The following is a 14,989-nucleotide window of genomic DNA, read 5'->3' as shown; positions in this document are numbered from 1 at the left end:
CAGTCACAAAAGTAATTTAATGGGTGACTATATTAAAGCATGGCTTTGTCATTCAGGACCTCCATCACGCGCGCCCCATGTTAATATATAACACCATGTCCAGTATTACAGTAATAATAAACACTGCACCATATCACCTAAACTGCCATAATACAATGACAGAAAATATGATGATATTTGTTGTTATTGTGATAAATTATGTCACTTTACCTTACAGTACGCTTTTCTGAGCATATGATTGATGCTGCAGTACATAAAAAACACTGACCATCTGCATGTGTCATTGCGAAGAGAGCATACTTAGTCCTGTTTAACTGGACAGGATGTAACAGCACAGGATGTGACACACTGAATAAAAATAATTGTATTCATAGTTTTTTTTTATATTTTTTGATGTGAAACCTTCCCATATGGAAAAAATATATTCCAAATGTATTTAACAAATATACACCGATCAGGCATAACATTATGACCACTTCCTTGTTTCTATGCTCATTGTCCATTTTATCAGCTCCACTTACTATAAAGGTGTACTTTGTAGTTCTACAATTACAGACTGTAGTCCATCTGTTTCTCTGCATACTTTGTTAGCCCCCTTTTACCCTGTTCTTCAGTGGTCAGGACCCCCATGGACCTTCACAGAGCAGGTGCTATTTGGGTGGTGGATCATTCTCAGCACTGCAGTAACACTGATGTGGTGGTGGTGTGTTAGTGCGTGTTGCGCTGGTCTGAGTGGATCAGACACAGCAGTGCTGCTGGAGTTTTTAAACACCTCAGTGTCACTGTTGGACTGAGAATAGTCCACCAACCAAAAATATCCAGCCAACAGCGTCCTGTGGGCAGCGTCCTGTGACCACTGATGAAAGACTAGAGGATGACCAACACAAACTGCGCAGCAGCAGATGAGCTATTGTCTCTGACTTTACATCTGCAAGGTGGACTGACAAGGTAGGAGTGTCTAATAGAGTGGACAGTGAGTGGACACAGTGTTTAAAAACTCCAGCAGCACTGCTGTGTCTGATCCACTCGGACCAGTGCAACACACGCTAACATACCACCACCACGTCAGTATTACTGCAGTGCTGAGAATTATCCACCACCCAAATAGTACCTGCTCTGTGAGGGTCCATGGGGGTCCTGACCACTGAGGAACAGGGTAAAAGGGCAAAGTATGCAGAGAAACAGATGGACTACAGTCTGTAATTGTAGAACTACAAAGTACACCTATATAGTAAGTGGAGCTGATAAAATGGACAATGAGCATAGAAACAAGGAGGTGGTCATAATGTTATGCCTGATCGGTGTATTTTTGCAATATATGAAAAGGGCCCAGAAATATATATTTTTTGTTATATACATTTTAAAATGCATTTATTTGTTTGTGTTATTATATTTTTTGTCAATTGTATGTAGTTTTTAACAAAGGTTACATATATAACTAAACATACATTTCTGGTGCTTTGTTTTTCTTAAGCACAAGGAACAGGAAGTCCAGCTCCACACTCTGAACATAAAGTTTTAGAACAAAGATGGACAAACATTTATAAAATCTTCTGTACATTCAATAAAAGTTTCTTCTTTTTGGCTCACTATTTGTAGCAGCCACAGTAGCTTAATCCAAAAAAGTGTCATGATGGAAACAGACCATAACTGCATAAGCAAGAGTGGTAGTAATGGTTTGGAATGCTCTATTTACATAATTACCCATAATTCCCCAATTAATAATAAACTTCTAGTGTATTATAAATGATTGTTTATACAGCTTACTGAAGGGATGTGAAGATCCCTTAGGGAAGACAACCAGCACTGCTGGAGAGGAGAAGGATGGAAGCTAAACAGAGGAGAATGACAGAAGATTTTGAGAGATGGGGAAAACAGAATGAGTCATGTGGAAAAAGAGAGAAGGAGAAGAAAAACTAGTTGGAAGAGGAAGAAGGGAAGCAGAATGAGCAAGTGAGCACTAAAGGAAAAAATAGAGAAAGAAAAGAGAAGTCAACAAAAGGTAGGAGAAAGAGGAGTGAATGAAGAGGGACAGATGAGAATGGAAAGACAGGTAAGAAACAAGAGAAGAATGAGTGAAAGGAGGTGAAAGGTGGAAATGGGAAGGTTACATTTACAGTAACCTTCCTACATTTTTCTTTTTTCGGTAATGTTTCACATAACGCCGTTATGTGTATTCTGTTACTACCCAACCTTGCTGAGAGAGGCCCCAAAAAGACAGCACCAACCAGAACCAGACTCAGCAGCTGCTCCAACTGCAGCCAGACGCACACAACCAAGCTGAGCAGAATGTAGCTGAAGCAGCTAGAGAGAGGAAAGAGAAGAGAAAGTCTAAGGAGGCCCAACTGCACACAGGATGCCACTGTGTTCGAGTCTCCTGCAGTCAGCTGCAGGCATGCTGATATGATTTGAGGTACAAGGAAATAGACATACTGTGATAGAAAACTCCTGTAAACTGTGAATATTGATTCTGATAAATATTAGCGTGACATGCTAGTCTAGCATGCTAGTAGCATGGCACATCAAGTGTGACCATACTGGGTCACCAGCTAGACCAGTATAAACCAGTTTAGATCAGCATGCATTAGAGAATGCATTACAGTGCTGTTTTTTTCTGCATGGTAGGATATTAAAAATTGTGAAACATTAACACACTCGATGCAACTAATGATCTAATGATCAGGCCCTTCCTGAGGTGAACTAGGTGAATTAGAGCAGCTACGCTACAAACATGCAGGGCGTGGTAGTCCAGGACCAGGATTTAGAACCACTGATTTAAATTGTGGTTTTAACCATTTAACCAAAGGGAAAATACAAAACTAAGACAGTTAATTGGGCACTCTGTTCCATGTATATTTACAGTTGTTGGCATAAACGGAAGGATAAAGTGATAAAAGAAAGAATGGAATAGGAACATTTCAGGAAGACCAGGGCTTCACATCAATAGAGCCATGGTGAAGAATGCCAAGAGCACCAAATTCCTCTTGCAAAGAAGGCAAAGCAGTCTCCGCTTAATGAAGTGATTGAAGAAGGTGAACCTCCCTGTCCTAATACCCACTATGTGTACTTTGTATGTTGCTATGCACATAACCTCTCTTTACATATGTATTATCATAGATTCAACTGCATTTTACAACATGCTACATATCACTCTGTTATTATCACTGTATAGATCCACAGTTAGCATGAACATACTAACTGTGTTACTACTAAGAAGTGTAATACGCTACTACAAAATTATTACTGTAACAACTAGCTTAGTACTCGAGTCTGATCTTGGTCTTGTTATGGTCTCAAGAACAGCTAATTGCAATGCCTTTATTTGAGGTAACTGGAAACTGAAGCTTTCTGTGAAGACTTAACTCGATATTATTTGTTGATGTTCACGGGTTCCAAAAGTCACACATTCCCCGTGGACAGATTGGAATGTTTTAATTACTATGTTTTCATTTGATAATAAAACTTTTTCTTTGCTTTATGTTCAGTTCACTTTAGGTGGTGATTCTGATAGAGAATAACCTCCCCATCATTTTTTCCAGACGTTACAATGCAAAGTTGGACTAACAGTATAATATAATGTAAATAAATAATATTTTAGACTATGTATTATTTAATGTTGTATTTTCAAAATGTATTATAAAACAAAGTATTATTTTTGAATATATATAATTAATAATGAATGATAAGGAATATTCAATAAACTATATTATAAACTATATAGTATAAACTATATTTTATATTTATATTCTGAAAAGATGTCTCTTGTCTCGATCTCACCACTCCTGATCTTAGTCTTGACTCAGACTTGCCTCTAGTGGTCTTGACTACAACTCTGGTAACTACTGTCACCACTGTCTCTTTATTGCTGTCAATAATAAGCTTTATAAGATGCTACCATGCCCTTGTGTGGCCTCACAATTCTATCTCACTATAAAAACAGGATTCATTTTAATTTATTCAAAATAAAACAAGAAACTAAGCATACTATTCCAAATTTCATTTTGAAAACTATAGAAATTAGAGGCTAATTAAAGCAATAACATATAACATAACGTATAGCAGTCCAGGCTGCTTTTGTGTTATGTTTTGTGCATGTAGATCAAATAAATAAATACAGTTAAGTTACATTTGTTTGAATAGATTGTATAACAATTATAATACAAATGTTATTTTATTAATTTGAACAGTTAAACAATTAAACAATTTAAGACATAGTTAAAGACAAGCACATTTGACTCTTCAAAAAAATGTGAAAATGTCACACAGCAAAGACCAGTTTGGGAGCTAAAAGAGCCACTTTGGTAGAAGAGGTAATTAAAAAAACAAAACAAAAAACAAAACAAAAAAACTTTAAACTTAAGCTATCTTGTGCACTTGAGTCTATGCAATTTTAATAGCAGATGTCTTTGCAACACAATAAGCAATAAACAGTTGTCTTCAGAGTATCTTTTGCTGTAAGGTAATAGCATAAATTGCTTTAAGAGAAAGAATTTTACACCCCAGATGCAGAAATTTTAAATGAGGGGGCTCTGGAGGTAGGGAGCTTGACGGTTCCCATACCATTATCTCAGAGGCAGATTTTACTCTCTCAATGATTTGAAAAGACCATGAGGATAATGAAATTGCCCAAATGCCTATGATCTCTGTTAACCAGATTTTTATACCCTCTTTTTGTTTATGTAGGATGTGTCTATGCAGAATTGATAGCAACTGCCATTTATAATGTTGGTGAGAAACCCGTACTATTGCAGGTTTCCCTGAATAGTTTATTTCCCTTTCCTCTTGCCTTGTAGTTGTACTGCTGAACATTGCACAGCACAAACAGGGTGTTTCTGTACACCTGCAGTGGTTCACTAAAGGAAAGTTATTTCCATTTTTTATTTTGTATATAATACCTCTTTAGTAAAGAGGTAAACTTTGTAATACTACAGATGATAATATGTAGCTGAATTAGCTTGATAAATCACACTAGGGAATTTTTACTTTTGGTCTATCTGCCTTTTTGCTTGCCATAATAATGTAGACAGATGTTGTATTCAAACTGGAATGTGGTCATGGGTTCCTGTTTCCATTGTACTTAGCCAGGATGATGAGGTCATGCTGAAATATATCCTATATGGAGTTAAGTCCAATGTTGAAATTCACAATTTGCTGTATAATGTTCATGAAATATTAGTTGTTTAACCTAAGATCAAGCAAAAGATGAAAATGACACCTGCTGTTATAATGATCCACTTTTATTACAACAGGACATGTATATACATTAAAAGACAATACAAATGTATGACTGAAAGGAGGTTTGCTGGCTTAGAAGCACTTCCTGTGGACAATAGAGGGGCCTGCCTCGTCGTACTCCTGCTTGGTGATCCACATCTGCTGGAAGGTGGACAGAGAGGCCAGGATAGAGCCACCGATCCAGACGGAGTACTTACGCTCAGGGGGAGCAATGATCTGGAGGAAAAGAAGGTTTTGTTGGTTTCAAATATTGTGGATAAAAGACACACTTTAGCACTGATTTGGAACTGTTATTTCATCAAGATCTCATTAAAAGAAGGAGCATAATATGCTATCTCTTTTCTTTCACTCAGTTAATGGGCTAGTTAGCATAACTAGCCTGACTAAAATGACTAGTTAGCATAATAAGCATAATAACCTAATTACTGCCAGCCACACTAGCACTTTAGGGTGAAGTATTCCCTTAATAGCTGAAATAATTTGGCAAAATAATATCAAACTAAGGCCCTTACCTTGATTTTCATGGTGCTGGGAGCCAGAGCAGTGATCTCCTTCTGCATACGGTCAGCAATACCAGGGTACATGGTGGTACCTCCAGAGAGGACGTTGTTGGCATACAGGTCCTTGCGGATGTCAATGTCACACTTCATGATGCTGTTGTAGGCAGTCTCATGGATGCCAGCAGACTCCATACCTGAGGTTTGAGGAGAATTCAGTTAAGAAGCGTGGAGCAAGAATATACGACTAGAAGCGATGGATGGTGACCATCACCATCTTCGTACTAGTTGGCACGCAATTCCTCAATTTGCAGATTATTTCTTGTTTATTTAGCTGAAAGTTGTGGCTCACCAATGAAGGAAGGCTGGAAGAGGGTCTCGGGGCAGCGGAAACGCTCGTTACCAATGGTGATGACCTGACCATCGGGAAGCTCATAGCTCTTCTCCAGGGAGGAAGAGGAGGCAGCAGTGGCCATCTCATTCTCAAAGTCCAGAGCCACATAGCACAGCTTCTCCTTGATGTCACGCACAATCTCACGCTCAGCTAAGAGGAACAAGTTTGAGAGAATTTGTGAAACAAATGCACTGTGGGAAAACGCTCAAAACATTCCCAGCACAGCATTGTGGTAACTTAAACTGTTCTGCTCTGTGGGTAGTCCAGTGGGCTAAGAATTCGTTTCAGCTGAATAATAATGTTCTAGCAATGCCATTATTCCCTTGATTTATGCACTTTATGGGGTACACTGTCAGAAAAAAAAGATTGTGCCCTCAAAGGTACAACAATGGTTTTAAGGTCCTATTATGTACCTAAAATACATATTTTTCCAGGGTAAAGGTACGTACTTGTACTAATAACAAAGGCCAGAGACAAGGCAGGGTGTGTGGAGTCAATACAACTTAAAAATATATAATCACAATGGATTATGATACAATTATGTTCTCTAACTAAAGGTACTGAATATGTACCCCTGAGGATACAACCCCAGAGATCACTGCCTTTTTTTCTGAGAGTGTACAGTCTCTAAGGAAGTCTGCTAACTGCCTTTGTTTGGGTACAATGACTTACCGGTTGTGACAAAAGAGTAGCCTCTCTCAGTCAGGATCTTCATCAGGTAGTCAGTCAGGTCACGACCGGCCAGATCCAGACGCATGATGGCGTGGGGAAGAGCGTAACCCTCATAGATGGGGACGTTGTGGGTCACACCATCACCGGAGTCCAGCACAATACCTGCAGAGGGCAGTCTTCAGTCAGTCGCCATTTAAAAGTCCCTCAGAATATGTGGCACGTTGTAAATGAACAATGCTGATGACATCAGTGGCCACAGGTGGAGCGTTCACCCCAGCAAGTTAGTGATTACTGCTAATCCGCAACAATGTACCAGGCGTTTATCTTGCTGTCTGGCAAATAAACTGCATTGCATGCCTAATTGTGCTATGTATAACTGAACAGAGAGTTTTCAGTTGCCTCAGGAGTTAAAATGTTCTCACTTTCTCTGGATGTTAAAACTTATTTCCCTGGATGCTCTATAGCACATATGGAATTGTATTCTCATGTATATACCCTTCCCAGTATAGAATGTGGTCTAGCTTCACATTGCTCTCAGTTACTGAAGGAATATATGTCACTATGACCTACCAACATTCTTTGAACTGACTAGCTTTCACTTCATTAGTCACTTTAGCAATAATTCTAAAAATATTATTTGAATCTGATGATGCATTAGTGCTAATACTGACCAGTGGTACGGCCGGAGGCATACAGGGACAGGACAGCCTGGATGGCCACATACATGGCAGGGACGTTGAAGGTCTCGAACATGATCTGCAAGAGGAGATTAGATGAGCGTTATTGTTAGCGCAGCTCAGGTAATACCTCAGAGGCCACTGAGGGACAGAGAGTAACAGAGTGCAAAGAGGTCTTGGAGGTCTGAGTACCTGGGTCATCTTCTCCCTGTTGGCCTTGGGGTTGAGGGGAGCCTCAGTGAGCAGGGTGGGGTGCTCCTCGGGAGCCACACGGAGCTCGTTGTAAAAGGTGTGGTGCCAAATCTGAAGGGAAATATTAAGCAAGTCCATTAAAGGGCCTGTATATGAAAGTGTATTATTGTATTATACTTGCTTAGAATAAATGAGATATTTCCCTTCACTCTTAACCTATAACAGAGTTGAGCTATAACAGTGCAAAGAAAGTAAAGTGAAAGAGGGATCTGTTTACCCACCTTCTCCATGTCGTCCCAGTTAGTGATGATGCCGTGCTCGACGGGATACTTCAGAGTCAGGATACCTCTCTTGCTCTGGGCCTCATCACCGACGTAGCTGTCTTTCTGACCCATACCCACCATCACACCCTGTGAGAGAAAGAGACCTAATGTTAAAGCGAGACTATGTCTATAATCAAAAATGACCATCAGGAGTGCACTACACAGAAGCATTTTGGTCTATTGCTTTTATTCTTAACACAAATGAAAGTACTTTGATTATTAGTGCAGTCAGAATTGATAGAAGTATACAAATTCATCACTCATGTAAAATACTTAAAATACTTAAAAATTACAGATAAACATGCCAACTGATTGTTCTTTTAGTTTAGTTGGGCTATACATTTGGAGCTTAATCACCTGCTGGACATTGTCTGAAGTGACAATCAGCTTTTTATGTGAAATATAGAGTTTGCTCTTATGAAATGGAGTGAGTAAAAGTCTTTAGAAAGGGAACTCAACTGCAGATACCTGAAGACTGTAGTTAAGTTTACTTATGAAGTCATTATATTCCATTACTTCCCATCTCTGAATGCAGTCATACACTCCCATTCAAAAGTTGGAAAGCATTGTTTTTGTCAATATAAATGCAATTTTACTGCAGATAAATATCTAAAGTGAATCTATTGTGATGCTACCGCTCTATAGCTCTCAAGGTTTCAAGTCAACTGTATAAAGCTGTGAAAAATGAAATGTTAGATGTGTCCAGAATGATGAACAGAGCTGTAGATGATTCCACAATGGCTGAGAAAGCTGTATAACACTGAGAAGGAAGTTATACTAATTAATATTTAGAATTCCTCAGATTTGAGAAGTGGTGATCAAATCTTAAAGCAGATGGTTTATCACATAATTACAGTATATTATTTATCACTTATCTATAACCTTTTGATGTTCCCAAAAAACCTGAAATGTTGAATAAAATACCCTTTGAAATACCTTTTGGTGTCTAGCTTATAGTATTTCAATTAACACTATATTATTATTAAGTTAATAATGAATAAAATAGTAGTCCAAACTTTTCATTAATGGTGTATGAATAAAAAAAACCTTCTAGCCATTGTGGAAGGCTTATATCACTGAGGTTGGCGCACCTGGTGGCGGGGCCTTCCAACAATGGAAGGGAAGACAGCACGTGGAGCGTCATCTCCGGCAAATCCAGCCTTGACCAAGCCAGAGCCGTTGTCGCACACAAGGGCGGTGGTCTCCTCGTCGTCACACATGGTTGGTTTCTGGGATGGTCTGGGGTGGTGGAGATGACATGATTGTTAAAAAAGACTGACACATCCAAGTAGTGGTGCAAGTTTTTGTGTACTGTGCGTAACTGACAACAAAAAAAAATCTTAAAATGCTGCACTTCTCTCACTTGTGCTTATGTCTTATTTATATCTCTTACTTATATCTTATTTAAACATCTTATTTCTCATTTAGGTTCCTTGTTGGTGTTCTATGTCACACTGCAGATGCACAAGATATACTTCTTATACTCCTCTTGAATGCCCCAAGCCTCCCTTAAAGGTTACTGAAACTGTATCTCCATTGGCAAAGTGTTTCAAGAGACTTCCAGCCTGTTAATGTAGAGCCAAAAAAGGGGCTACAGTGCAGCCTGGTGGTCTATTTTAAGTCCCTTACCTCCTGCTGCTAGAAGCCCATATGGGTTCTTATTTTTCATTACCCCCTATCTGAGCTTGGGGTCTGTCCAGGATTGCAGCTGCTGTCACATTGCAACACCTCAGTTTACAGCATGGCTTCTTGCCCTCTAATTCATAACAGCTTCATTCATGAGATGCTGTGCTGTACTAAGTAATTTGTAATGTCAGTGCAACCCATCTAGTTCCTGTCTGCTTTTAGCAGTATCCAATAAGCATGAACTCTTATGAGCTCCGAGACAATGGCTACATCTTAGTCTTCCAAAGTTATCCTTGTTGAAGTCCTACTAAAAGTATGGTAGTCCTTCTTCTAGGCTGGACGAGATAATACCAACAGCAAGCGAAGAAACTTGTTATCGATGCCTCACATCTATGCCATTTCAAATGCCCTGACTTGTTCTTTCACAGAGCAGGAAAAAAACTAGTCATCTCATCTCAGCAGTCCTAGTAGTCCCAAGTAAAAATTCGTCTGAGGACCTTACCAACCTCCCTGCTTTCTTCCATAGGAACCAATAGTAGCATACACTCACCAAGTTGTATCGCACGACTGATGCTTCCACTGGGACGAAGTGGTTGAGGGAAGAGTTCTCCTTAAATAAGACCCGGGCTAAGGGGGCTGGGGCGGAGCATTGAGTTCACAGAAGCCCAAATAAGAGCACTCGAAAAAAAAAGAGATAAAAACCCACCCGCGATGTTTCTCTCTTGATGGGCCGAAGCAATTGGATCCTTCCAAAATGGAGCTGCACTTCCTTGGAAATAGCAGCTCCCCCAGTAATAAAAATCTAATTGGATGCCAAGTGCTTTACTTAGCTTAGCTCAATGTTCGTGAGGTTTTATGGTGCCACCGTGATGTGTACAGTGCATGTTTTCACATACAACTTTGTCTAATTTTAATACAGAGGTTCTAGTGCAACCAGTTTCTTCACTTACTGAATAAAGGGATGTTATTCTACTTAGTTACAGTTCAAGATTTGTTCTGTGAAACAGAATTCCACCTCCCCATCTAAAAAAGTGCATTCAAATCAATTCAATGCATTTAATTTTGTTTGGCTCTTCTTTTTTTTTTGCCTGAAATTGATACCGATTTGCAGAAATCCAGACACCTAATATGTAAGCCAAAGGCCACAGTGGCAAGACAAACTGCCTAAGAGGCATGAAGAAGAAACCTGGAATTGAACCAAGACTCAAAAGGGGAATCTGTTCTCCTTTGGGCTGCACCATATAGCAGAATTAAGACGTAATTTAGATAGTGAACAGCACTACTAACTAATTTCTCCTTAAATGGACACTCATGGAGGTGGGCCTGGACATGAATCAGGGCAGGGCGTATAAAATGACAATCTACTCTCTCTGTGCTAAGTGCCTAAGGAGACAGATATTCAAGACCCCGTACTCTCCGGCCAGACAGTATACTGTATATGTCAGTAGGCCAATTTACTGGCATGTGGGCTGGAGCCCTAAACATGGAGAACAGTGTGGGCTGTGAGGGATGGGGGAGAGTAAAACACCCGCTTAGCTCCCTCTCCCCTCCCTGATTCCTGACTGGCTGGGCTGTAGCAGTAGCTAGATCCTGATTGGCTGAATTCTCTCCTTTTAGGGTCATAGTGGGAAACAGGTGTTGTAAATGTGCACACACTTAGTGTAGCATAGAAATGAGTGTGAGAACAGGCCTCCTTATTAGTGTTGACCCTTACAACATTTAATTCAACTCCCCTACAAGGACATTTCAGGTTTCTACTGTCAGTAGAGGCCCTGTGATGGTCCGATAAATACGATCCTGCCAAAGCCATTAAACTCTATCCTGAGTCAGTCAGTCAACCAGGGATGTACAGACCTCCTTCACATGGACTGCTTTTGAGCTGTGGAGGACAGGCACATATCTTGTAACTTCTGTATATTTCTGTAGTTTTCCCTAATATTCACTACCATTCTAAAGTTTGGAATCAATGGGCCTCATTCTCCAATATGTTTTTTTGTTTTTTTTCTTAAATGTGTTCCTGAGAAACGTCCTAAGAAAATATTTATGTCAGATTCATTATGTGTTGTTAAACCGCAGAATTGTTCGCACCTTTGTGCTCTTGAGTGTGTGTAGATTCTGTTATCACCAGAATCCCAAATAAGAACAAATCCCAAATAAGAAAACATTGGTGAATGTCAGAATCTTTGGTAAACTGTGTAAATAGGTTTTAAGAAGAAATTTCTTAAGAAGAGTTGGTGAATGAGGCCCAATGTTTTCAATAACATAAAACCCATTTGGATTCAAGTGTCTTGTGCAGCTTTAAATCATTAGTAGGATGCAACGAAGAATGCAGGTTTGAACAGAGCCATACAGGATTCTAAAATGAGCAGGAAAGCCATATAGCAGAAGTAACAAAGTTATATTAAAATTAATGTTCAAAATTCATTATATTTAAAAGATGGAGATCAGATTTCATGGCAAATAAGAAGTAAATGAAAATAGATAATTACAGAATAGAATAATTTAATACTTTCTTGTTTCCACTGAAAAACACCTTCAGGTGAATAGTCTGAAACTTTTGAATTCACATTGTGCATCTAACCATCTGTTTGTCTGTCTATCTATCTATCTATCTATCTATCTATCTATCTATCTGTCTATCTATCTGGTTTATATTATATTAATGGATATATGGTTTCTCAACTACTCCTGGGTATCAAATAGTGACTTCTCTCATTGAAATGTCCTTTTACGTGTTCTGTCTGAATGCTTCAGGATATGCATGAAAAGACTGAAACATGCCGTATGGAGATCATCTTCCAACATTTGGCAGATGCTGAATTCCATGTGTGCCCTTGACAGCATGATGGCATGGCAGCTCATCAGTAAATCATACTGAGCTATAGGTGGAACACTATCAAAATAGCTTTATAGCTCAGTTTTAGCCTAATGAGAATCACAGTCAGACTTTGGCTGCAGTTTGGTGAATGTATCAGGTGTCGTCACATCACGGTTTGATAATGTGAGTGCGTGTATCTGCTCTGCAGGCCTCAGTTGGTTCAGAGATATATTACTATATTTAGCCTATTTGCACCACCTCCACAGATAGAAGGTAGATGGAATTGTCCAGGGTTTCTCTGTTTGAATGGACATCACAGACTGACCAACCACAGACCGAAAGGCCTGCTCAGATGCTGTTAAACAACTGCTATCTGCTGCTTGACATGAGATCATTAACCGAGCAAAACCCTAGAAGAAGATAACAGCGTGAATAGCCTGTGCTTTGACAGCATAAAGTGGGCTGTTATGTGTCTTTTTTATCTTTTCATGGGATCGAAGTGACCCCCCCAATCATATTATTTTAATGTATGGAAAACACAGAATTAAGACTTGATTAATTTTGTCTGCAAAAAGTTTAATAAATGATAAACACAACAAGACTAAACAAGTAAAGCAAAAAAACATAAGTACATAAAAAGATCATGAGGGTATTTCACAAAGCAAGATTTCTGAGCCTGCCCAAAGCTGAGGACTGTCCAATCAGAACGTCCCTCGGTTCTTTTCATATTGGACAGTCTTGACTTCAGGCTTAAGTTATCTGGTGAAACTGAGAAATCCAGCTTTGTGACACACCCACCAGGTAAAACATTTAATAAATGCTCAAAACAACAAACAAAGTATCTAAATAGCTAAACAAACAACCAAAATAAATAAATAAATCAGGTAAGATATTTACTAAATACCAAAATAAACACAATAAAACAACTAAATAATCTAAACTAATTGAAAATCAAACAAAAAAATTCATAAATAAATCACGCAAAAGTTTGAGAAATGCTAAAGTAAACAATAAAAATTGTCTAGATAGATAGATAGATAGATAGATAGATAGACCAATAACTCAAATTCAATTAAATAAATAAAAAGTAAATGACACAAAAATGTAAATAAATGCTAAGGTAAGCCCAATAACTAAAGTAAGTAAGTAAGGAAGCAAATAAATAAATAAATAAATCAATAAATAAATAAAAAATAAGACAGGTGAACACAATAAACAACTAAATGTCTGAATAAATACAGAATTAAACAGAGCAGTAAAGCAATAATTAAATTTATACAAAAAAAATGGAATGCTTCAGCAACAAAATTATCTAGATGAATAAAACAATTTAATAAATACAAATAAAATAATCAACATTATGTGTTTTAGTGGTATCAATTTTACTTTCTTGATTTATTTGCAAGCAAAGCCAGCAGTGATATCTTCATAAGATATTTTTCTTTGCATATCATGATTCACGAACACACAAAGAAAGAAAACTACATAGGCCGCATGTGAGCGCCCCTTGTGGCCCTCAGGACACCTACACTGTTTACAGCAGGAGATGGTCCTGAGGCTAATTATGGATTTAACATGTTAAACATCTGAGAGGAAGTGTTAGTGCAGCATAATGTGCTAATGTAGCATAATTTGCTCATAGTATGTGTGTCCCAGCTAATATGTAGTTGTTTGAGCTTCTTGTGCAGCTTTGAAATAATACTCTCAGTTTCAGAACAACCTTGAATGTCTTGAATATCTTGTCTGGTCAGCCACTCATGGTCATAAACAGAGGACCATTTGTATTGGGGATGAGCGCCACTTAGTGTCAGTACTATTGTATTACATTTACTTACATTTTTTCCACCTTAAAGCAATTTGAATACACACTACAAATAAGGATTTTTACAGCACAATCTGCAGAAAAAGAGCACAAATTCATACAGTGACATACAATACATCAAACTGTTTGTTAGAAGAATGACAAAAAGGAAAAAACTGGTAGAAGAATATATAATGAAGCAAAAAGTGTGATCTAGAAAAGTTTTAATAACACATTTTAATAACATTGACTAAAAACCTTTATAAATTGAAAAAGAATTCAGACTGGCACACAAAAGTCCTTAAAATCCAGAGGAGGCAACATTGAGAGGAACATTAAAACCTCAAGACTCAAAAAGAGAACTCAGTTACATGTACTTAGTTTAATTGACGTGTATTTTCTCTGAGCTTTTTCAAACTATTACACATTTACTTATCCTCAAGTGTATTAGTTAGGGGGTACAGTGGTGCGGTGAGTATTGCTGTCACCTCAAAGCAAGAAGTGGCTGGGTTCTATTCCCCAGCTGGGTGACCTGGGTTCATTCTGTGTGGAGTTTGCATGTTCTCCCCGTGTGTGTGTGAGTTTCCTCACACAGTCCAAAGACAGGTGGTCAGGCCAACTGGCGTTACTAAATTTCCCCAGGTGTGAATGTGTATGTTTGTGTGTCTGCTCTGTGACTGACTGATGACCTGTCTGCCTTCCACCCAATGAGCTCTGTAATAGGCTCCAGCACCCCCACGACCCTGGAGAATAA

General features: G+C 38.6%; 1 protein-coding gene across 1 annotated transcript; it reads right to left on the bottom strand.

Annotated features, from left to right (window-relative positions):
• Window positions 1–5,219: 5,219 nt before the first annotated feature.
• On the bottom strand, window positions 5,220–10,298 carry LOC118823254 (actin, alpha skeletal muscle 2-like). Its single transcript, XM_036592716.1, has 9 exons — window positions 10,167–10,298; window positions 9,082–9,229; window positions 7,949–8,077; window positions 7,668–7,778; window positions 7,470–7,554; window positions 6,799–6,960; window positions 6,085–6,276; window positions 5,748–5,929; window positions 5,220–5,451 (listed from the first exon to the last, which is right to left on the bottom strand). Exons 2-9 carry the CDS (start codon window positions 9,208–9,210, stop codon window positions 5,308–5,310), a joined length of 1,134 nt encoding a protein of 377 aa, XP_036448609.1. The 5' UTR covers window positions 9,211–9,229; window positions 10,167–10,298; the 3' UTR covers window positions 5,220–5,307.
• Between the last annotated feature and the right edge of the window lie 4,691 nt (window positions 10,299–14,989).

The sequence above is a fragment of the Colossoma macropomum genome, unplaced genomic scaffold (assembly GCF_904425465.1).
Source record: "Colossoma macropomum unplaced genomic scaffold, Colossoma_macropomum, whole genome shotgun sequence".
Classification (NCBI taxonomy): domain Eukaryota; kingdom Metazoa; phylum Chordata; class Actinopteri; order Characiformes; family Serrasalmidae; genus Colossoma; species Colossoma macropomum.
This window is presented reverse-complemented; position numbering and strand designations above follow the sequence as displayed.

Bases quoted from the DNA above. Each gene is read 5' to 3' on its own strand.
- LOC118823254 (XM_036592716.1), bottom strand. From the start codon at position 9,210: ATGTGTGACGACGAGGAGACCACCGCCCTTGTGTGCGACAACGGCTCT. The intron at 8,078-9,081 runs GTGCGCCAACCT...TTTCTCTCACAG, and splicing joins TTGGAAGGCCCCGCCACCAG to GGTGTGATGGTGGGTATGGG. The intron at 5,452-5,747 runs GTAAGGGCCTTA...CTTTTCCTCCAG, and splicing joins CCAGCACCATGAAAATCAAG to ATCATTGCTCCCCCTGAGCG.